Raw genomic sequence first — 23,628 nt, 5'->3', positions numbered from 1 at the left:
GGGGTCACGCCTACACACAGCCACTGAATAATGAATGGGGCCTACTGCACACCCAGCTCTGGGCTGCCGGTGCTGGGGATACAGCAATGAAGACAGCTCCAGGCCCTGCCCTATGGAGCTCATGTCAGTGGGACAGATAGTGATGGCCCAGTGTGATCAGGGCTGCATTGGGGAAATACAGACAGAAGGTCAGGCCAGGATGCGGGAAGCACAGGCAGAGGGGTCAGGGCCAGGATGGGAGCTGTGAGGATCCAGGGGAAGTAACCAGAGTGAGGGTCTGGGCTCTGGCTAAGCAACTGGTGGATGGTGTGGCTGCCCCATGATGAGGACCAGGATCAAGGAATAGGAGGATCAGGTTTGGGGTGAAATGCTGATGTCATATAGAACACAGGAGGTGTGTGAGGGACCCTGAGGACATCAAGTGGAAAGTGTCCAGGAGGTCACTGGACCCATGAGGCCGGCAGTCAGGAGAGAGGTGAGACATGGAGACAGACAGTGTCTACTGCCAGCACCGAGGACAAATCTAAGGCTATAAGGGTAGGTATGGGCCTGGATGTAGGTCCTACGCTGAGGAGAATGAAGGAGACACAGCCCTGCCCTGGGGGTATGAGTGGCCACTGCCTTGTCCAGGAGAGTCCAAGGAGACATGGCCCTGTCCTGGGGGTTTGAAGGAAACAGATAAGCCCTAACTGGGGGTATCTAAGAGGTACAGTCTTGGGCTGGGCGTCTGAGGGAGCTGAAGCCTTGTCTTAAAGGATCTGAGGGGCTGTGGTCCCATCCTGGAGGAACTGGGTGAGCCACAGACTCAGGCTTTATTGTGTGAGCTTCTGACCTGCCCGACCCACCCTCCAAGGTCACCACAAAAAAGGTTCAGGATGGGCCTTGAGAAGAACTGTATCTGAGGTCTCAGGAGAGCGGGGCCCTGAAAGGAGTATGAGAAGGGCCAGTCAGCCAGGCAGGAGGGAAGCCAGCAGGGTGCGCTGTGGGAGGAGCTGGGGACTGCTCCTGAGATGCAGACAGGACAGGGAGCAGGCCAGAGGGTGCCCCCCGAGCCTGGGCTGAAGTCCTCCCAGGGGCCCATGGACACTCACGGCAGAAGCTGTCTGTTCTCCAGGGCTTCACGGCCACGCCAGCTGCCTGGCAGGCCGCTGTGTAGGCTGACAGGCTGCTGCAGAGGGCAGCACTGTTGCCCTTCTGGGCACAGAGGTCATACACGCACTGGCGGAAGTACTCAGAGGGGCTCAGAGCCGCATGGCAGGCCGAGAAGGGGCCCTTGGCATCCCGGAGCCGCCCGCAGGCCTCAAGGCTCTCATGCGGCGCCGTCTCCTCTGCTGAGCACAGGGGGCAGCCCTGGGGCCCGCAGCCTTCGCCACAGCCCTGGGAGGAGCCGGGCGCCCGCCATGCGGCTCCAAAGGCATCCACGCTGGGGGCCATGGCGCCACTGGGCAGGACAAAGTCATCACTCCAGTTGCCGTTGAAGTTCCCACAGAGGCCACAAAGCCGGTCATGGAAGGGGCTAGGGATGGATATGAGGACGTGGGCATCGCCGTCAAAGAGAAGACGCAGCTCCTTGGTGGTCTGCAGAATCATGTTCCGGCCCTCGGCAGTCACCCGCACGTGGCCCACAGCCACAGGCAGGGCTACGGCCTCGCCGTCCACAGTGACCTGGATGGAGGGTCAGATGCGTCAGGGACTCACAGAAGCACAGGTAAGGCAGGTAAGGCAGTTCCCTCAGACTCCCAGGATGCAGCTGTCTCTCTCTCAGTCACACTGGGGTGGGGCCATGTCCCCCCGAGACTTCCCAGGGCAGGGTCGTGTCCCCCTCAGAGACCCCAGGGCAGCGCTGTGTCTCGTTCAGTCCCCCGTGGGGAGGGGTCATATCTCGCTCAAAACCCCCAGGGTGGGCCCTGTCCCCCTCAGAGCCCCCAAGGTGGGGCCAGGTTGCCCTCAGACCCCCAGGGCAAGGCCACGTCCACTTACCTGCAGCCCTCGAGCCAGGCCCACAACCTGGCCAGCCACAGTAACCACCAGACGCTGGGGATCTCCAGCCGCATTCTTCTCAAGCACAATGGTAAAGTCCTCGTCCCCAGGCTGTGGGTGGCAGACCTGGGCCAAGATATAGGAGCAGGAGCCATGCAGGTCATAGGCACGGCCGTCGAGGGTAATGTAGTGGACGCCCCCGTTGGCCAGGCAGCGGCCACAGCCTGTAGGGCGACAGGCCTGGACGCCGTCCTGTAACCGGCACTCCTCATAGGGCCCGCAGGCCGCGCCCTCCTGGCAGCTGACCTGGCCGCCCGGCCCACACTCGCAGCGCCGCTCACACTCAGGACCCGGGTAGAAGTCCTTGCCCAGCGGGTAGTAGCGGCCCTCGTGGAGGCAGCCGCACTCGCCCACAGGCACGCAGGTGTCTCCACTAAGCACAAAGCCAGCGTCGCAGACACAGCCCTCCCGGCAGGTGGATTCGCAGCCCTCGGGTGCTGAGAGGCTCGGGCAGCTCACAGGGCAGGAGTCACCACAGAGCTTGTAGTGACTGTGGGTTGGGCACTGGAGGGCTGTGGGGACAAGAGGGGAATGAGCCAGGCAGGCACGAGGGAGGGCCACAGGGGAGGCACAGGGCGGGAGAACCTGCCCAGGTGGATCTGTATGTTCTGCCTGAGCATATTTCGTGAGTGAATCTGTCCGGGGATCTGAGCAGGGTGTCTGATCCACTACATCTAACAGGGGGCTTCAGTGTGGGGATCTGGGGTCTCTCTGCCCAGGTAGTGTGTCAACCGGATCAAGTGTTTCTAAAGATCGAGTCGATCTGACTGGGTGAATCCAACCCCATATATCTGACCAAGATATGCAGGAACGAACTGTGTCTCAGGGTGTGAATCTGGCCGGGGTGTGGGCCCAGATGTACCCTGGGGTATGAACCCACACGAGTATGCCTGACTGTCAACGTCTGACCTGGAGCCTCTCACGGTCTCGATGACAGGGTCTGTCAGTGTGTGACTCTGACCACGTGTATGTGGACTGGGTGAAGCTGACAGGATAAATCTGACCAGGAGATCTGTCTGAGGGGAACTGCCCAGGACTATCTGACCATGAATCTGCATGTATCTGCCTGGGGCTATGTCAGGGTCCTGATTCTACGTGGGTATATCCGCCTAAGTGTGTCTCAAGTGTAAATGTGATCAAGTGTCTCTAACCAGAGGAGTCTCTGTCTGAGGTTATGGGACCAGTTCTATCCAACCCTGTGTATTTCCTTGTTTAAAACCGTCTAGGGGCATCTGACCAGGTGTAACTCTCTAGGTCTCTCTGACCAGGGGTAGCTGAGAGAATCTACCTGACCAGGTGTTATCTAGCTGTGTAGCTTGGACAGGGTCAGCCACCCCAGTCTATCTGAGCGCATGAATCCTGAGAGGGTACTCAGGACGCGTATCAACCACGTGTATCTACCACGTGTATCTGAGTCTCTACCACTGCAGTATGTGGTAGTATGTGACCTGGTATATTTCAGTGTGTGAACGCCAAGGTGTTTCTTTCACAGGAGATATCTGGGCTCAGGGGAGGCAGGGTGGTGCCTAAGCCCCACCGAGGAGAAGGCTCTTGTCTTAGAGCCCTGGGAAGTGGGGAGGAGGGGATGACCGCAGCTATGCGGCCCATGCATGGATCAGTACTCACGACAGAAGTCCGGCCGCCTCCACTCGCCGAGCTGGGCCCCAACGGCCTGGCAGGCTGCAACATAGGCGGCCACGGCAGGGCAGAGGCCTCCCGGATGGCCCTGAGCCTGGCAGGCGTCCAGCAAGCAGCCCTGGAAGTACTGCGTGGGCGGCACGAGGCTGTGGCAAGGAGCCAGCGGGCCGTCGGGGGCAGAGATCACGCCGCAGGCGTCCGGGCCGCCGAAGGCCTCCTGCTGCTCCTGCGTGCAGGGCTGCGGGCACGGCCCGGGCACGCACTCCCCGCAGCCCTCGGCGCCGCCCACTTGCCAGCCGTCCGGGTTCCCGCCCACCGCATTCAGATCGTCGTTGGGGTTCTGGTTGTAGTTCCCGCACAGGCCACAAAGGGCGCCCGCGTACGCCGCCGGCACGCGCAGGCGCAGGTTGTTGTCTCCGTCGAAAGCCAGCGAGATTACCGTGGCCGTGGTCACCACCACGTCGGCGCCGCTCAGGTATGCGCGCAGGCGCGAGTCCAGCTGGAAGGGCAGCGCCACCAGCCTGCCGTCCACCTACAGGGTCGGGGTGGGAGTTGGGGTGGTGAACGTCGCAGACACAGGTTCGAATCCAGACTCCACTATCTAGTGGCGGGGTGGGGTGGGGTGGGGGGTGGGGGTGGCGGGTAGGGTCCTTGTGCACGTGACCTCCCCCCTTGTAATTATAATAGTAGTACTAATAATGAGCGACTATAGGCATGATGTCACTGGCTCCTCACACTGCCCTCCAAAGCAGGTAGTTCTTAGACCCATTTTACAGAGGAATAAACTAAGGCTCAGAGATGGGGAAGCCACTACTCCAAGCCATCCAGCTCCAAGGCCTATGCTCTCTCTCGATCCCTCCATCTGCCCTGTTAACCTGTGAAAGGCAATCAGAGTAGTGGCAGACCCCTAACTGTCCCAGGCAACTTCAGGGCTGGCACATGCTCTTGCCTGGCCCACTGACCCCTCACCTGCAGCTGTCGGGGCCTGCGGGCACTGAGGGTGAAGCTGTGGCCGTAGATGTGCAGGGTGACAGTGCGGGTGTAACTGACGGCCTGGCTGCCCCGGTGCTCATTGGCTACAGTGACCGTGAAGTTCTCTACCCCCGCGGGTGGTCTGTGGCAGGGCATACTCAGCAGGTACTCGCAGGTGCCTTGGAATTCGAATCGGTGCCCATCCAAGGTAATGTAATGGGGGTCACCCCAGGCCTGACACTGAGCTGTGCTGATAGGGTGGCAGCCATGCTGGCCTGAGGGCAGTAGGGCACACTCTTCACCTAGCCCACAGCTGGCAGGCTTGCAGACCAGTGAGCCACCGCCAGGCCCGCAGTGGCATCGCTGGGAGCAGGTGGTATCAGCCCAAAACTCGCTGCCTGCCTCGTGGTAAGTGCCGTTGGCCCAGCAGCCGCAGCCACCATCCAGGGGAACGCAGCGGTCGGCGCTCAACACGAAGCCTGAGTCACACTGGCAGCCCTCGGTGCAGGGGCCCTCACATGGGGCAACGGCGGTGGGGGGTGCAGGAGACGGGCAGCTGGCTGGGCAAGGTGGGCCACAGAGCTCGTAGTGGCTGTTTTCTGGGCAGGGGAGCTCTGTGGGTGGATGAAGGAGTGGGAGGGAAAGAAAGGAAGAGAATGGTGTCAGGAGGTGGGGTCTGAGGATAGGGTAGGAGGAGACAGACAGAAACCACGAGAGATAGAGCAGGAGACAACGAAAGACCCAGAGACAGGGAGAGAGAGGATGAGAGACAATCAAAGGGAGACACAGAGACAAGCACCAAGAGACTGAGAGACAAAAACAAAAACAGAGAGACAGAGAGAAAAAACCAAACAAACAGACCCAGAAGGACTGGAGTGAAACCAAACCAGCCCCAAAGAGACAGGACCCCTGCCCCCAGCTTCTGCTCTGTCCCCCAACACTCACCGCAGCCGGCCTGCGTCCTCCAGTCCTTAATGACAATCCCAGCAGCCTGGCAGGCAGCGGCATAGGCAGCCAGAGCCTGGCAAAGTATGTCCTGGGCCCCACCGCCCAGGCAGACATCCAGAACGCAGCCCTTGAAGAAGCTATCAGGGGCCACGTGGGCATGGCAGGCAGCAAAGGGGCCTCCGGAGCCAGGGGCCAGGGGTCCACAGAAGCCGGGTCCCCTGTACTCCTCTAGTTGGTCCTCGGCGCATGTTGGGCAGGACCCCTGACATTCATCCCAGCACAGTGGGTCCCAGCCTGGAACCCGCCAGCTGCCGCCCCAGACGGGTATGGAGGGAGCCAGCGTGCTGTTAGGGAAGGCTTGGTCGTTGCTGGGGTTAGAGTCCATGTTCCCACAGAGCCCACACACCGCACCATGATAGCTACTGGGCAGCGTCACCTCCACTCGCCAATCCCAGTCATAGCTGACCCGCAGCCCGAAGTCGGTGGCCAGCACCGCTCTCGATGCGCCCTGGGTGACTGAAAGCCGCCCACCGGCCACAGAGACAGGCAATGCCGTCAGCACGCCGTTCACCTGGGGGAAGAGGGGGAAGGGAGGCAAACACAGGTCACTGGAGATGCCGAGGCCCAGCTCTGGCCCCCTGCCTCCCTCGCTCGTCCTGCCGTGGCTGGGAGCTGCCAAGGCCTTCCCCGTGACTGCTGGTCATATAGTCATTTGACAAACATGGACATCTGCTCTAGTCCAGGCCCTGGAGAATGAAAGCCCACTCTGCTGCTTTTTCTGGGTTTCTCTTTTGATCTTTGTCTCCCTCCCTCATCTCTCTCTCTCTATTTCTCTCCCTCTTTCTACATCTAGACCTATCTCTCTCTCTCTGGATTCTCTATGAGTTTCACTTTGTCTCTCTCTCTGGGCCCCCTCCCTTCTCTGTGTCTCTCTCACTTGTGCACTATCTCTCTCTGCATCTGTGTGTGTGTGTGTGTGTGTGTGACATTCTCTCTCTGGGTCTATCTCTCTGGGTCTTTCTCTGGGTCTCATTCACCTAGTCCCTCCCTCTCTCATCATCTCCTGTGCATCTCTGTGTGTCTGGGCATTTCTTCCACTCACCATCGTTTATTGAGGGCCTGCTCTGTTCCATACCTCATTCTCTCCCTGTGAGCTGCCATTAATCTGCATCTCCATTATTCTGGGCAGTCCATCTCTCTCTCCATCTCTCCCAATTTCTCTTCATGTCGGAGGCTCTGGGCCTCTCATTTGTTCCCTCACAAACAATCAAGGGTGCTTACCTGGGTCAGACCCTCAGCTGAGCACTTTACATGCATCACCTCACTGTGGGGCAGGGCCTGCTATGATCCCCATTTCACAGATGAGGAAACTGAGGCCCACCAAGTCAAGTCATTTGCCCAACATCACACAGCTCATAAGGAGAGCCTGGATTCAAACCCGGATCTCTAAAAAGGCAAATTCTAAAAAGGCAAAATTTAAGCCCTACATTAAAGCCCTTAACAAAGGGCTAGGCTCATTTAATTCCCAATAGAGGGCTGATGTTTTTGTTGTAATTATTATTGCTCTTGCTGCCATTTTGTTTCAGGCCTAAGTGAAGAGAGAGAGCACTGAGCTCCTAACTGTGGCTGGCAGGACCCTTCCCACCCTACCTGGGGGCTCAGGGGCCATCCTTACCCGGACTTTGCCAATCTCGCCTTTGTGGATGGAGATGTTGGTGTTGAGGGTGGTCACGGTGACCAGCCTCACGAAGGACACAGAGGGGTTGCCCCGGTTCTCATTCTTGGTGGTGACAGTGAAGGATGTCAGGCCCTGGGCACTGCTCCCTGGGCAGCTGGTTGATGCCAGCACATAGTTACAAGTACCCTGGAAGTCAAAGTTCCAGCCATCGAAAGACTGGTAGTGTGGGTCACCCCACAGCCAACACGTGGCCTCGTAGTTGGGCATGCACACACCCTGGCCATTCTTCTCCTGGCATGTCTCCTGTGGCTGACACGTCACACCATGGCACGGGTCTGGGGGCAGAGGAGAGAGGACCTTGAGGGGCTGCCAAGCATACGGCCAGCTACTTCCCAGCATCTGCCCCAGTCTGTGCAAGGGATACTGGCTCTAAGGGCACCTGGGGGTGAGACCAGATTCCAGGTTCCTCCCATCTGAGATGCAGGCCCTACGGTCTGCCATTTCTGGCCCTGGGCACCCCTCCACGTCTGAAACTCTGTGTCCAAGACCCTGTCAAAGGTCCCCACATCTGAGACCCAGGCCCTGCTGTTTGTTGTCTGAGACCCAGGCCCCAAGGTCCTTGCAGCCAGGACTCAGGTCCTAGGGTCCCTACATCTGACACCCAGGCTCTGGGGTCCCCTTGCTTGAGATCTCAGCCCCAGAGGACCGAGGTCTGAGACCAGAGACACAGGAGTCCCTGTGTCTGTGATGTCAGCCCTGTGGGCATCCATGAGGACATCCACAGCCCAGGGTTCTCTGTGTCCAAGACCTCGGGCCCGGGTTCCCCCACACCTGAGATGCCAGCCTCCTGGGGGCCACCACACCTGAGACCCAGGTCCTGGAGGTCTCTGTGCCCAAGACCAAGGTACTGCAGGAACTTCCTGATGAGAAACTAACCCCAGAGGTCCCACCATTTGAGACCCTGACCCCAGAGTCCCTGTATCTGAGTCTCATAGCCTGGCAATCCCTCTGTGCAAGATTCTATCTCCCTGGGGTTGCTGTGCCTAAGACCCTGGCCTTGGGGGATCTCATTTCTCAGGCCCTACCTCCGAGGGTCTCTTTGTCCAAGACTGTTCCTAGGGCCACTGAATCTGTGAACCCAGCTTTTGGAACCCCTGTGCCCAAGACCCCAGCCTTAAAACTTCCTTCTCTCTCCCCCTGTGCCAGTTTTCAGTTGACTGCCCCTTAGCTCCAAATCCACCAATAAAGTTAGGCTTTGTCAGCAGAAGGTGCTGGAGGAAGGAGGAAGGGGCTCCTCTGCTTCCAGTGGGCTTTGCTCTCCAGGCTCCTGGTGGCAAGCAGGGCCAGCAGCCTGGGGGACACCCACTCGGTGAGGTTCACTGGCCCCAGCTGGTTTCCCAGCGAGTCACTCAGGCACCCCGGCAGGTGGCCTCCCAGTGAGTTTTGCCAGCACCCCAGTGGGGGCTTTCCCACCTTCCAGCTCAGCCTGCACAATCTCTCTGCTACCCTCCAACGAGATCTGCCTCTCAGCCTTGGAGTGGGGGCCGTCTTCCCAATTCCTCTCTTCCTTAGGTGCTCTGCTGTAACATTTGGGGGCAGGGGCTGCTCCCTATATCTGCTCTTCCTGTGTTCATTGGCGTTCTTTTTATCCCTTAGTAGTCAATCCCTATTACAAGCAAAGAATTCTATTAAACTTTCCCTATTTAAGCTACTGTGTGGCTTTTATTTATTTATTTATTTATTTATTTTTCTTTTTGCGGTATGCGGGCCTCTCACTGTCGTGGCCTCTCCCGTTGCGGAGCACAGGCTCCGGATGCGCAGGCCCAGCGGCCATGGCTCACGGGCCCAGCCGCTCCGCGGCATATGGGATCCTCCCAGATCGGGGCACGAACCCGTATCCCCTGCATCGGCAGGCGGACTCTCAACCACTGCGCCACCAGGGAGGCCCTACTGTGTGGCTTTTGTCTCCTGTTGGACTCTGACCAAGATACTCCGGTCCCTGGGAGTCCCTGATATCCTGCCCATCAGCCCTGAGATCTCAGTCAGTTCTGGAGGTATATCCCTTTATCCTCAGGAATAAGGGAATTATTCTCTGCCCTCCACCCCGAGAAGTCAGTCATGTGGGGTGGCTTTGTGGCTTAGACTTAATCCTGAGAGGTGTCCCCTCTCTGAGAGTGTATTCCTATAAATCCTGATTTTTCACTTGAGGTGGGTCCTGTATTCAAGACCCTGGCTTTGGTGGGGTCTCTGCCTTAGACCTCAGGACTCTGCTTTCTGTCCCTGTGGGTCCCAGTCTCCTCTACCCCTTGGGGATGGTGTCTGAAACCCTAAGCCTAAACCCGCATACCAGTGGCCAGCAAACTATACACTTCCAGCTGCCGGTTTCTGTAAATAAAATTTCATTGGAGCCACACCCCATTCACTTATAAAGTCCACAGCTGACTTCATGCTGCAAAGGCAGAGTAGAGTAGTTGTGACCAAGACCATATGGCCTGCAAGTTTACATATTTACCATCTGGCCCATTAGAGAAAAAGTTTGCCGGTCCCTGCCTTACACTGAGGGTCTCTGCCATCTGCCCTGGGAAACCTATCCCTGAGGGTTCCCACAGCCTGGTTTCCACCATAAGAGTCCCTGCCTTCCAGTCTGAAGGGCTACTGCCCCTGGCCCTGGGAATCCCAGCCTAGGGGTCCCCAGGTCTGAGACCTCAATCCTTAGTCCTCTGTGCCTCCCACCGTGAAGAGCCGGGTCACATCACCCTCAGCTCCAGAGTCCCTGTCCTCTGTTACCCCAGCCACACCGGCCCTGGCCCCAACCCAGCACCTTTGTTGCAGCTCAGGACGCCTCCCGAGGGCTGGCACACCTGCCCTGGACTGCAGCTGTGGTCCTGGCACAGCAGGCCTTTTCCGGCGTGGCACACGCACTGCTGCTGGCAGTTGTCAATGAGTACAGTCTGCCCCAGCTGCGGGGACAGAGGACGCAGCTATCAGGCTGGGAGCTGACTCTGGCAACTTTGGTGTTCCGGGCATAAAGGGGTCTGGAGGACATAAAAGGGACATCTTCCAGCAGGGTGGCCCCTTGTCTAAGGCACAGCATGGCCTTGGGGCCCAATTTATTCATTCATTCAGTTTCATTCATTTACTCACTCATTTGTTTATTCCAAAATAGCTACTAAATGTCTGCTGTATGGGAGAAACATAGAAATTAAGGGCAAAGGCTCTGGAGCAGATTGCCTGGGTCTGAAGCCTGTTTCTGCCATTTCCAGGTTACACCACTCTGCTCAAATTACTTAGCCTCGTTATGTCTCAGTTTCCTCATCTGTAAGTTTCAGGTAATAATGGCACCAACTTATGAAAGTATAACTGAGTTAATAATACATATAAAGTACAGATGAAATGAAAAAGGATTTCCTTTAAATATCCAGAATGGAGAGGAAACGGGCGTAGCGATGAAATAAGATTGGGAAAATGTTGATTATTTTTGAGGCTGAGTGATGGGTACATGGAGATTTATTATACTGTTCTCTTGACTTCTGCCTGTGTGAAAATTTTTATAATAAAAAGTTTATATATAACATTATATAAAAAGTATATGTATTATATATAAATAAATAAATTCATATATATTGTACATACAGCGCTTAAAGCAGTAACCAGCACATAGTAAGCACCATACACCTGTTTGCTGTAGTACTATTATTATTCATATGAGGAGGTAAACAGAGAGGGTTCCTGCCCTCACAGAGCTTTCAGACCTTTGAGGGAGACAAACTTTAGATAAACACACACTCAAATCAAAGGAAAAGGAGTAACTCTCAGAGAGTGGGAGAGGGAAGCAGAGGGAGTTAGCCTCTGGTATCACAGAGACGAAATCTAGACCTGGCTACAAAGCCAAAACTTGACCTGGGGAGCCAGGGGATGGTTTCAAGTTGCAGGACCTATGGTCCTATTTGGAAGGGTCTTACCTGCTACCTTGGGGATGGTAGACGAGAGGGAGCAAAAGTGAGGGCTGGGAGAGGACAAATTTGGACCACGGTGGGGCCATGGCGAAGGGAAGAGGAGTGGGTGGGAGAGACGTTCAGGAGGCCAAGCGGACAGGCCGTGGGGCTAATGGGCAGTGGGAGGGGGGTCCAGCTTGCAGTCCCCAGCTCTGCCCAGGATGACCAGGTCCCTACCTCGTAGTAGACACCGTTGTGGTAGCAGCCGCATTCCTGGATGGGCACGCAGGCTTGGCCGTTGTTGAGGAAGCCGGAGTCACACTGGCAGCCCTCGGCACAGCTATCCGGGCACTGCGGGGGGGCACTGAGTGCCCAGCAGCCCAGGGAGCAGGTGTCTGCACAGAGCTCGTAGTGGCTGTTAGGGGGGCACGGCATCGCTGCAAAGAGGGGGTGCGGGTCAGAGCCCCTGGGAGTGAGAGGCTGCAGGTTCCAGGGTCTGCCCCTTCTGTGCCTCTACCTCCCTCCCCTCTCCGCCCCTCACTCACGACAGAAAGATTTGGTCCTCCAGGGTTCGACGTGGCCTCCAGCTGCCTGGCAAGCACTCACATAGGCATGAATGTTGCTGCAGAGAATGCTCTCGTTCCCGCCACCCACACAGAGATCAAAGACACAATCTTGCAAGGGACCCTGGGGGTCCACCAGCTTGTGGCAGGCAGCCAGCGGCCCCGTGGGGCTGGTGAGGAGCCCACAGAACTGCTGCTCCTCATATTCCTCCTGCAGCTCAGGTTTACACTCCGGCTCTGTGTCACAGCTCCCGCCGGGCCTGCAGATGGGCAGGCAGGGAGAGCCTGGCACTGCCTCCTCCCAGGAGCTGCCGAACTCATTGGAGCTGCCTGCCTGTGAGCCGTCGGGCTTCTGGAAGTCGTCCTTGGGGTCGCCATTGTAGTTCCCACACAGGCCACACAGCTGCTGGTAGTAGTTGCCTGGGATGGTGACCCGCACATTGTACATGAGGTCGTAGGCCACACGCAGGCCAAAGTCAGTCTCGATCACAACGTCTGAGCCATGCTGGGAGGCGCGGACCCGGCCCTCGGCCAGCACCATGGGCAGCCTCTTGTCCACACCATTCACCTGGGAGGTGGGAGATGCTGTGCTTCAGAGGGTACACTTCGAGAGGTCAGACCCTAGATCAAGCCCCTGTCCGACACTGAAGATCTGTGTGACCTCACCTCTCTGGGTCTTAGTTTCCATATTTGTAAAATGGGCCTAATAATAGGGTCTTGTAGTGGGTTGAATGGTGGTTCCCCAAAGATATGTCCATCTAGAACCTCAGAATATGACCTAATTTGGAATAAGGGTCTTTGCAGATGTAATTAGGGTAAAGATCTTGAGATGGGATCGTCCTGGATTAGGGTGGGCCCTATATCTAATGACAAGTGTCCTTAAAAGAGCCAGAAGAGAAGATACAGGGACACACAGGGGAAAAGGCCATGTGAAAATGAAGACAGGGACTGGAGTGATGTGGCCACAAGCCAAGAACACCTGGAACCACCAGAAGCTGCAAGAGGAAAGGGAGGATTCTCCCCCAGAGCCTTTGGAGGCGGTGCATCTCTTGCCAACACTTTGATTTCGGACTTCTGGCCTCCACAACTGTGCGAAAATAAATTTCTGTTGTTTTGAGCCACCAAGTTGGTGGTAACTTGTTACAGCAGCCTCAGGAAATGAATACAAGTCTCAATGTAATAACACCCTTATGAAAGCAGGGACCAGGAGGGAGGGGAAGATGGAGTGGAAGGGGTAGGAGAGATGTCCAGAGGGGATAATCAAGGGGAGGGAGGTGGAGACTGAGCCACATGGGAGAAGGTCTTGGTCCCCAAGGCCTCCTCCCTCCTTAGTTCCCCACTGTAGGCTCTGACTGGCACCTCCTCTCTTTGCGGACCCCATGCCTCCCACATCTACTCGGAGCTCTGTGCCCCCTGCCCCTGGCCTGAGTGCTTCACATGCTCCACCCACAGATCACCCTCTACCCCAGACCCCTTCCCTTCATGTTCCACCCGTGCTCTCACCGTGACCTTCCACTGCTGCTGCTCCAGCCGCAGGGTGAAGTTGGCCACCTGGACAGTGATCACCCTGGTCACACTGACTTTCCCATTGCCCCAGGCCATGTTCTCCTGCAGGATGGCAAACTGGGCCAGGCCAGGCCGGGTCCCGCAGGTCTGAGCCAGCGTGTACACACAGGTGCCCATGAAGTCGAAGCGGCGGCCGTCGAAGGTGGTATAATGGGGGTCTCCCGATGCCTGGCAGGTGGCAGAACCCACAGCCACACAGCCCAGGACGCCACCGGACGGCTGGCAGGCCTCGTGTGGGCCACAGCTGGAGGGCTCACAGGACACCAGGCCACCCTCCTCACAGTGGCACAGGGAATTGCACCCCGACCCCGGGTGGAAGGTCTGGCCGGGTGGGTGGTAGGTGCCCTGGTACACGCAGCCACAGGAGGGGAGCGGCACGCAGGACTCACCGTTGAGCACGAAGCCCTCATCACACACGCAGCCCTCTTTGCAGTCGAAGCCACAGCCCCCAGGCACCGGGAGGTCTCCGCAGGACAGCGGGCAGCCGTAGGAACACGCCTCGTAGTGACTGTGGGGCGGGCATCTCAGGGCTGCAGGGAGAGCGGCCATCAGGATCAAGAATCCCTGCTCCCTGGGGACACCGTGGACCTCCCCCCCACACACACGCATGCACACACACATGCTCACACACACTCACACGTATAAGCGGTACAATGGCAAGGAGACCCTCTGTTCAGTGGGGCCTGGCAAACATATCACAGTTAATCTACTCCTGATAATTAAGATACTATTCCAATTTAACAGTGGTCTGGGTTTATCTGTAATGTCTTTAATGACCTTATTCAAGTTGGTAACAAGTTGTGGATCTGTGGTACATATTTTAACCATGCAAATGCGTGTGTGTGTGTGTGTAATCTATGCACTGTATTTGTGAATGCAGTATTTTTAGCTTCTTCACTCTATAGCAGTAATGTAGTAGTAGTAGTAGTAGTAGTAGTAGTAGTAGTAGTAGTAGTAGTAGTAATTCTATAGTAAATTAAAATATTTGGCCAGGGTGGTAAAGAAAAAAATAAAAAAGAATCCCTGTTTCTCTCTCCAAACTCCAGTCATGCCAGATTATAAAACAGGTGGTTTCCTCACAAAAGAAGAACCAAAAAAAACACCTAAAACTGAACCCAATCAAGCCTCTATCTGCACCATCCAATATGATAGCCACACGTGGCCATTTAAATGTAAGTTAATTAAAATTAAGTAAAATTGAAGATTTAGTTCCTTAGTCACACTAGCTCGATTTCAAGTGCCCAATAGCCACACGTGACTAGTGGTGACCAGATGGGACAGCTTTTAGGTATAGAACATTTCCACCATCACCAAAGTTCTATTGGACAACACCATTATAGATCTAATATCCAGTTTCCAAGAGATTCAGGGGACAGAGGGACAAATTAAATACACTGTGAAGAAGCAACTAGCCAAATCCAGAAAGTAGGAAATTCTGTAGAATAAACGACCTGTTTTTCCCGTGAACAAAGGAAGGGGTGGATAGAGGGATAGATATGTGATAAAGCAAGTATAGTAAAACACAGATTGTAGGATCTCGATGGTAAGTATATGTGTGTTCACTGTAAAATTCTTTCAACGTTTTTGTATATTTGAAAATTTTCATAATATGAGGGGGAAAAAAAGGAGGGGGCTATTACAGGATAAAAATGAATACAGAAAAATCAACCCAGTGCAGTGTGGATTTGGTCTGGATCCTCATTCAATTAAAGTGAAAAAAACCCATTTTTTAGACAATTGGGGAAATTCGAACCCAGGTTGGGTTTTAGAGGATGTTAAAGAATTAGTGTTATTTTTGTTGTTGGTAATAACAGCACTGTGGTCATGTTGCTTAAAAGTCCTATCTGCTGGAGATGTTTACTGAAGTATTTGTGGCAAAATTCATGTCTAGAATTTGCTTTAAAATATTTCCACAAAATAAAAAAAGAAAGGGGCGGTGGTGGAGGACATAGAGGAATGAGAATAGCAAAATATCCACAAGAGCTGAAGCTGGTGCTGGACACATGGGTTCAGGCACCACCCAGGCCTCCCTCTGCCTGGTGTCTGAGTCCTCACAACCCAGTCTTCTAGAACTTCCAAGGGGTCCAAGGGCAAGAGTAGTTTTAAGGAAATAAGAGATTCTCAATTACTACAGAGGCCATAGAATGCAACAATTAACTGTACAAATTCAGGAGCCAACCGGCCTGGGCTCAAATCATGCTGCCCTGCTGTGTGACCCTAGGCAAGTTACTTAGTATCTCTGCGGTTCCATTTCCTTGATGATCCCACCTCACAGGGTGGTGGTGAGGATGAAATGAGAGCTGTTAAGCCCTTAGAACAGAACCTGCCCAAAGGGAAGTGTGCCACACAAGTCCTGGCTCTAATTATGCGAGTCCTTCCTAAAAACGATCAGCCTGAGAATGCGCCTCTGATGGAGTTGCATCTGCTTTCCCACCGTCCCTTTTGCAAGTGTGCTTCTCCCACTTTACAGAAGAGAACAGTCCCAAATCTTAACACAGTGTGCTGCCATGGGGATGTGAAAACTTCCAGGGACACGAAAGGACAATTTCAAATATTACCATAAGCATGGAGACAATGGATGACAAATCATTACTGGTATCAAATCAGTTCCAGCTCTGATCCCGACAAAACAGAAGGAGGGCCTCATAGAATCAGCCGCTCAGAAGTCATAAAAAGTAAGTTTTATGGCATCTCTCAGTGTGACTAACTTCCCTGCAACTCAAAAGGGGTTCAAAGAACGGAGTGATGTTCCTCTAGCAGAACTCCTGCTACTTCCACCCACTTAGTAATATCATATCTACAAAATGAAAAATAGAATTGATGCTACACCCTGTCTCCTTCCAACAACAGACGTGAACTACTGGGGGAAAACCCCCATCCATCTCATTAACAGATGTCTTTCCAATACGTGTTTAATTTTTTTTTTTTTTTTGAGATACGCGGGCCTCTCACTGTTGTGGCCTCTCCTGTTGCGGAGCACAGGCTCTGGACGCGCAGGCCCAGCGGCCATGGCTCACGGGCCCAGCCGCTCCGCGACATGTAGGATCTTCCCGGACCGGAGCAGGAACCCGTGTGCCCTGCATCGGCAGGAGGACTCTCAACCACTGCGCCACCAGGGAAGCCCCGTGTTTAATATTTTTTATCAGTTGTGTACTAACAAGACTTGCAATGATAACTCACTCTATCCTTTTTTTTTTTTTAACACTTAGAGTCTATGGTCTCAGGCATTTCTCAAACTTATTAAATGTTGCCCACTCATGCATATGTTTGTGGCAGAGATGTATGATGGGGATTGTGACAGACTGACGCTGGCCACCCCTTACTCTGGGTTTGGCCATGGTACTGACTTTGGCCAGTGGGACATTAGGAAATGTGACGTCAAGCAGAGGCCTGGAGTGTGCTTGCCCACTGGGGGCTGTCCACCCTTGCTGCTCTTTGGAACCTTGAGACCACTGTGTGAAGAAGCCTGTGCTAGCCAGCTGGAAGATGAGACCAAGCAGAGCAGAGACAAGCAGTCCTGACTGAGATCCTCCAAACCAACCAGCCTGACAACTGCCAGATGTGCAGGCAGGGATCCTTAGGAGCTCATCTTTGAATGACAGCTGCCAAATGGGAATCAGACCTGGGGCCACCAGATGTATTCAGCCATCTTACAAATATTTACTGCATCTGTGACTTCCTAGCTGTCGTGATCCCCGGCATGTAACAAACTTTCTGAGCCTCTGTTTCCTCATCTGTTAAGTGGGTATAACCACAGCCCCTACCTCATGGGGCTGTTATAAGAATTCAATGACTTAGTGATATTTATACATTAATGAATATACATAAGGCTGAGTCCCCCAGTCGTCACTCTCGGTACTCACGGCAGAGTTCCTCACTCCTCCAGGGGTGCACAGTGGCCCCGGCGGCCTGGCATGCAGCAGCATAGGAGGCCAATGCGTCACACAGTGGTCCAGACTGGCCTGGCAGCAGGCAGCGGTCATAGACGCAGTCTCGCACAGCACCCTGTGGGTCCAGTGTGTGGTGGCACTCCCGGAAGGGCCCACTGGGGTCGGCAAGGATCCCACACTCCTTCTTGCTCTGCAGCTGCTGGGCCACCAGGGTGTCCAGCTTGGGACAGTCGCCTGGCTCAGCTGCTCCACAGCCTGGCCTTGTTTCCTCCTGCCAGCTCTTCCCGAAGGCCAGTGCGTTGGCAGCTTGGCCTCCACCCCTCAGAGCCAGGTCGTCAGCTGGGTCCCCATTGAAGTTCCCACAGAGCCCGCACAGGGCCCCCGCATAGCTGCTGGGCACCTTGGCAGTCACATGGGCATCCCAGTTATAGGTGACAGTCAGGCCAAAGTCTGTGTGCACGACAGCGTCTTGGCCCTGGCGGAACACCTGCACCTGCCCATCTGCCGCCTGGAAGGGCAAGTACTGAAGGACGCCGTCCACCTGGGTAGAGATGCGGGAGGACCAAGAGGTCAGGGTATTCAAGGCTCTGTGGCTCACCCTTCACTCACTCAGTTCTGGCTCCTCTGGGCTCCTTGCTATCCTCTTGAGCACATTATGCTTGATCCACCTCAGGGCCTTTGCACTTGCTGTTCCCACTGCCTGGCAAATCATCCACCTCTCTTCATCCTTCAAGTATTTGCTTAAATCCAAATCCCTAACCCGCGGCCTTCAAAGCCTACAAGATCTGTCTCCCTATTACCTCCCTGACCTAACCTCCTCCCACTCTCCCCCTCACTCATTCTGCTGTAGCCACACTGGTTTTCTTGAGATTCCCCCAACTCTCCCAGTTTAATCTAACTTTAGGGCCTTTTCACCTTGCCAAGAACACCGCCTACCACTTTTCTCCTGGCTGCTTCCCCTTCATTCTTTAGGACTTGGCTTAAATCTAAGCCCCTTTCCCTAGAACATCCTGCTTAACCTTGGCTCTTGTCCACCTTTGTGCCTGCACCACCTCCCACATCACTCACTCAGGCTCCCTGCTGTCTCCCAGAACATATTAAGTGCACTCCCACCTCTGGGCCTTTGCACTTGTTGTGACCTCTTCCTGGGATACCTCTCATCACTCTTTAGTTGGCCACCTCTACTTCCTATTCTAGGGATCAGCTTTGATCCAAACCCTTTACAATGGCCTAAAAGACCATACATGATCCGAGCCTCACTGCTCTCCGATTTAATTCTTCAGGACTGCCTCATTTCCCACCCTTGGAACTCCAGCCATGCAGGCATTTTGATAGTCTCCTGAACTCACCAAGCTCAGCCCAGCCTCAGGGCCTTTGCACTTGCTATACCCTATGTACCCTATGCTTGCAACATACCTACCCTCTTCCACATCTTTATTCTTTGTCTGGCTGCCTCCCCATCACCCTTCACATCTCAGCTTAAAATCAAATCCTCTACCCACTAGGCCCTGCTTGTCCCCTCTTTTCTGACTTCATCCCCTACCAACCTCTCTATCCCATCTCCCCAGGCGCACTCTCTCAGGTGCAGCCTCCTTGGCCCCATCCTGCTCTCCTGCACTCTTCAAGCTCAGTCCAGCCTCAGCCTTTGCACCTGTTGTTCCCTCTGCCTAGCAACCACTACTCTTCACGTGGTGGTCTCTTCCTCATCCTTCAGGTTTCAGATTAAATCAGAAACCTCTAACATAGCCATCCCCTACATCATCTCCGACCTCGCTCTCCCTTCCCTCTCTCCATTCCAGGCCCACTGGTCTCCACGCTGTTCCTCTACCCCTCATGTTTGTTCCTGCCTCAGAGCCTTTCAGTTGCTGTTCCTTCTGCCTGGAACAGTCTTCCATCCACTTCCATCCCTGCCTGTTCCATCTCTTTCTTCAGGAAAGGCAATAGAATGCAGAGGTTAAGAGTATGGACTCTGGAACCAGACAGCTTGGTTTCAGATCTTGGCTCTGCCACTCATTAGCTGTGTGACCTTGAATAGTTGACTTAACTTCTCTGTGCCCAGTTTTCTCCTCTAACAAGATTACCTGTTTCACAGGGTTGTTACAGAGATTAACATATGAGTTACCGTATGTCAAGCATTTAACACATAGAAGTAAATTATATATATATAATTTACTGGGTGGTGGACCCTGTAAGAACCCTCTGTCCAGAACCCTGTGGGCCCATCTGTAAGTACCCCCACACCCCTGTAACACCCCGCCCAACACCTTTTGTTCCTGACTTTTCACATGTCACCTTACTCTCTGAATATCAAATTTCTTCCAGAAAATGCACCAATCTTTACCTTTGGAGGGTTCATAACAATAAAACATTGAGTCAACATTTACTGAACACTTGTTGGGCACCAATGTCTCTTTTAAACATCCTACAGGGCTTCCCTGGTGGCTCAGTGGTTGAGAATCTGCCTGCTAATGCAGGGGACACAGGTTCGAGCCCTGGTCTGGGAAGATCCCACATGCCACAGAGCAACTAGGCCCGTGAACCACAACTACTGAGCCTGCGCGTCTAGAGCCTGTGCTCCGCAACAAGAGAGGCCGCGGTAGTGAGAGGCCCGCGTACCGCAATGAAGAGTGGCCCCCGTTTGCCACAACTAGAGAAAGCCCTCGCACAGAAACGAAGACCCGACACAGCCAAAAATAAATAAATAAATAAGTAAATAAATAAAACAGTTTAAACATCCTACAAATAGTAACTCGTCAAACCTCCACAACCACCTTGTGAAGCGGCTCGCATTGGCGAGGCACCATCTTATTATCCCATTTGTCAGAGGACAAAACTGAGGCACCGAGAGACAAAGTCACACAGCCAGGGAGAGGCAGCGCCGCCTGGCTGGGGGGACCCAAGCCTAATCAATGGCCACAAGGTCTTCTAGCAGACCCCCACCCTTTCCCAGTGGCCAGATCCCTACTCTTTAAGGGGGATTCCCTGCCCCTCCACCTGGCCTTGGGCGCCCATCACTCACCAGCACTTGCCCAGGGTACTCCCGGCGCACGGCCACCTTCACGCCACGAGCCTCCACGCGCACGGCGCGCGTGTAGCTCACTGTCTGGCTGCCCCGATGCTCGTTTTCCACCAGCACCCGGAAGGCAGGCAGCCCCGCGGCCTGGCCGCACGAGCCGGCCAGCAGGTACGTGCAGGTGCCCATGAAGTCGAATCGCCGGCCGTCGAAGCTCACGTAGTGCGGGTCCCCAGACGCCTGGCAGCTCCCAAAGCGGTCGGGGTAACAACCCAGGAGACCGTTCTGGACGCGGCAGCGCTCGCCTGCTGGGCAGCCCTGCGTGTCGCTGCAGCGCACCTGCTGGGTGGCGGCGTCACAGGTGCAGCGCCGCCGGCAATACTCATCGGCCCACACCTCCTGGCCGGGCGCGAGCGGGCGGCCCTCGAAGTTGCAGCCGCAGGACGAGGCGGCCACGCAGGCGCCGCCGCTGGCCACGAAGCCGGGGAGGCACACGCAGCCCTCGACGCACGGGCGCGCGGAGCAGTTGGACGGCACCGCGGAGGGGTTGCAGGAGGCCGGGCAGGCGGGGCCGCAGAGCTCATAGCGGCTGTTGGCGGGGCAGGACAGGGCTGCGGGGACACCGGAAGCGGGGGTCAGGCCAGCACAGTCAGAAAGTGCCAGGACTTTCCTCCCCAACCCAGCTCCTTCCTCAGAGATGCCCATCTCAGTTAATGACACTTCCACCCTTCTGGGTGCGCAGGCCCCAAACCTCAGAGATATAGTTGACTCCTTCCCCTTTATTCACTGGACAACCAACATGTCGGTAAGTCCTGTGAGCTCCATATTCAAGATCTATCCAGAATCTGCCCCTTTTTCCTTTCACCACAGTCCCCACCCTTGTCCTGTTCACCCCAGCAGCCTCCTGCCTGGTCTCCCCCCTACTCCCATCCTGCATCCCATTCTATTCCTCACATGCAGCCAGAGGGATCCTGTGAACACTTGAGTTAGATGACATCCGTCTCCTGCTCAGAGGCCTCTTGTGGCTCTGTCTTGCTCAGGGTAAAAGCCAGAGTCCTCCTATTCGTCCATGAGGCTGCCCATAATCCACGATCTGCCCCCATCACCTCCCTGTCCTCATCTCCTCTCACTTTCCCTCTGGCTCACTCCGCCCCAGTGGCATCCTCTCTAGTCCTCACACTCCCGCCTCTGGGCCTTTGCACTGGCTTTTCCCTGTGCCTGTGGTTAAGAGAAGGTTACTGGAATGTAGATGGCCTGGGTTCAAATCCCAGCTCTCCCCTTCTTAGCTGTGTGATTGTGAGCAAACAACTCCAATTTCTCTGTGCCTCAGTTTCCCCATCAGTAGAATGGGATAATAATAGTCCCAATATCACAGGAAGTTCCAATGGCAGCTTCTCCCAAGGGCCTTCCCTGAGCACTCTCTTCATGAGCCTGCCATTTGCTCTTATCCCATGAACTCTGTTTCTTTTGCTCTCTGAAGCTATTCCACAGTTTACTGCTTACTCTCTGTCTCCCCTGCTAGGATTATAAATTCTGTGAGAGTGGGAACCTGATCTGTCTCAGACATGGCTGAATCTCCAGCACCAAGGACGGGGCCCGGCCCACAAGAGATGCCCAGTAAATACTTTGAAAATGAATGGGTAGATAAGTGAATGCACTGGTTCTTCTTTTGCACCAGGCATTGGGGAACTCGGCGGTGGTGGGGAGTGGTGTTTACTGGGCAGTGAGGACACAGCAGTGACCAAGACAAACCCCAAATGGCCTCAGTGTCTCCCCTAGACTTACCTCTCTCTGGAGTCCCTGTCCCAAGCCATGGGCCTGGGCCTGGAAGCCTCCTCCTCCTTCCTGTGCTAGCCTTTCTGCCTCCTGAACATTTCTCTGGGAGCCTCACAAGGGCAGAGACAGGTGTTTTGGTCCCCACTGTGCCCATCGTCAGCACAGGGGTGGGGCCAGATAGGGACTCAGGGAATGCATGTTGAATGAATGAATACATGAGTGAATGAATGATTCAGTGGATGGATACCTGGCTATGGAGCTGGGACTTTATCCAGAAGACATCGGGGAATCATGGAAGAGCTATAGATGAAGAGATGTTCACATGTCTGCTTTGGGACATCTCATGCCAAGTCTTTGCACGTGCCCTTCTCTCAGTTTGGAACCCACTTCCTGCCCCCCCCCTTTTTTCTATCTAGCTCCAATCCCTCCTACAGGCTTCAGATTGGGCACCCCTTTCTCTAGGAGATCCTACTTGATTCCCCAGACTGAGTCAGGAAGCTTCTCTGGTCTCCCATAGCCCCTCTGAACTTCCCCCATCCCAGCCCTGACCACTCTGGACTGTCACTGTCTAGTGTGATACGTCTGCCCCAACCTTAGGCTCACTGTGGGCACAGCCTGGCCATCGTGGCCATTGCTCCATCCCTGGCATGGTGCAGCTCCAGGCTGGACCACAGTAAATGCTCAGATATTGAGCAGATGCAAGGGGTCCCCTGCCTCCCACCATGTGCTCCCAGCCCCCACCAGGGTATCACTCACGGCAGCTGGCTGGCAACCTCCAGTTCCCAACAGAGATGCCAAACTCCAGACAGGCCTGGGCGTAGGCGCTAAGGGCACGGCACAGGCTGGCCCGGTCCCCATTGGCCACACACAGGTCATATACACATTCCTTCAGGAAGGGCTGGGGGTCCAGGGCATCATGGCAGACAGCAAAGGGGCCATCGAGCTGGGTCAGCATGCCGCAGAGATGGCTGCCCTCATAGTGCTGGGCCTGGTCTGTGGTGCAGGAGGGGCAGTTGTTCTGGCAGCCGTCCTCACATAGGTAGTCCTCGTCGTCCAGCTTCCAGCTATTGGCAAACTCCACGGCATCAGGAGCCTGCTCCCAGTCAGGTGTAAGGAAGTCATCAGTGGGGTCACCGTTATAGTTGCCACACAGACCGCACACCTGGCCTTGGAAGTGTACGGGCAGGCTCAGTGCCAGCTGGGCATCCCAGTCATAGGTGAGTACCAGCCCGAAGTCCAGTTCTACCATGGCCCGTGTCCCACTCTGGTACACGCGCAGGCGGCCCTCAGCCAGGGAGGCAGGCAGGCGTGAGCGCTGGCTGTCGATCTGCAGAGGGAGTCAGGAGAGGAGGGTCAGACCCCCGTGTGGTCTGGCCTTCAGCCCCTCATCTCCTCCCACTTGCTTCCCCTGCTCTAGCTGCGTGAGGTTTCCTTCCTCCCGTCAGTGCCACCGACCAAGCCTCAGGAGCTTTGCTCCTGCCTTCCCCGTGACCTGAGATGTTCTTTCCCTAGATATACACTTGGCTCACTCCCTCACCTCTTACAAAAACTTTGCTCAAATGTCACCGTCTCAGGGAGGCCATCCCAGACCACCCTATTTTATATGGCA

The 23,628-nt window shown here is 55.0% G+C and overlaps 1 protein-coding gene across 1 annotated transcript in view; it reads right to left on the bottom strand.

The window, feature by feature from the left end:
* FCGBP (Fc gamma binding protein) overlaps positions 1–23,628 on the bottom strand; it is a 46,168-nt gene that overhangs the window by 7,412 nt on the left and 15,128 nt on the right. The window contains exons 4-16 of the mRNA XM_060083234.1: positions 22,776–23,346; positions 20,250–20,854; positions 17,204–17,771; positions 13,278–13,870; positions 11,757–12,342; positions 11,449–11,648; positions 10,098–10,236; positions 7,274–7,611; positions 5,596–6,169; positions 4,637–5,264; positions 3,667–4,199; positions 1,981–2,552; positions 1,092–1,665 (exon numbers count right to left, since the gene is read on the bottom strand). Of these exons, the coding sequence (XP_059939217.1) occupies positions 1,092–1,665; positions 1,981–2,552; positions 3,667–4,199; positions 4,637–5,264; positions 5,596–6,169; positions 7,274–7,611; positions 10,098–10,236; positions 11,449–11,648; positions 11,757–12,342; positions 13,278–13,870; positions 17,204–17,771; positions 20,250–20,854; positions 22,776–23,346 (6,481 nt within the window). The remainder of the gene's footprint in view (positions 1–1,091; positions 1,666–1,980; positions 2,553–3,666; positions 4,200–4,636; positions 5,265–5,595; positions 6,170–7,273; positions 7,612–10,097; positions 10,237–11,448; positions 11,649–11,756; positions 12,343–13,277; positions 13,871–17,203; positions 17,772–20,249; positions 20,855–22,775; positions 23,347–23,628) is intronic.

This window comes from Mesoplodon densirostris, chromosome 19 (genome assembly GCF_025265405.1).
Source record: "Mesoplodon densirostris isolate mMesDen1 chromosome 19, mMesDen1 primary haplotype, whole genome shotgun sequence".
Lineage (NCBI taxonomy): Eukaryota > Metazoa > Chordata > Mammalia > Artiodactyla > Ziphiidae > Mesoplodon > Mesoplodon densirostris.
The sequence above is the reverse complement of the archived record's forward strand: the minus strand, read 5'-3'. Positions and strand labels throughout refer to the sequence as shown.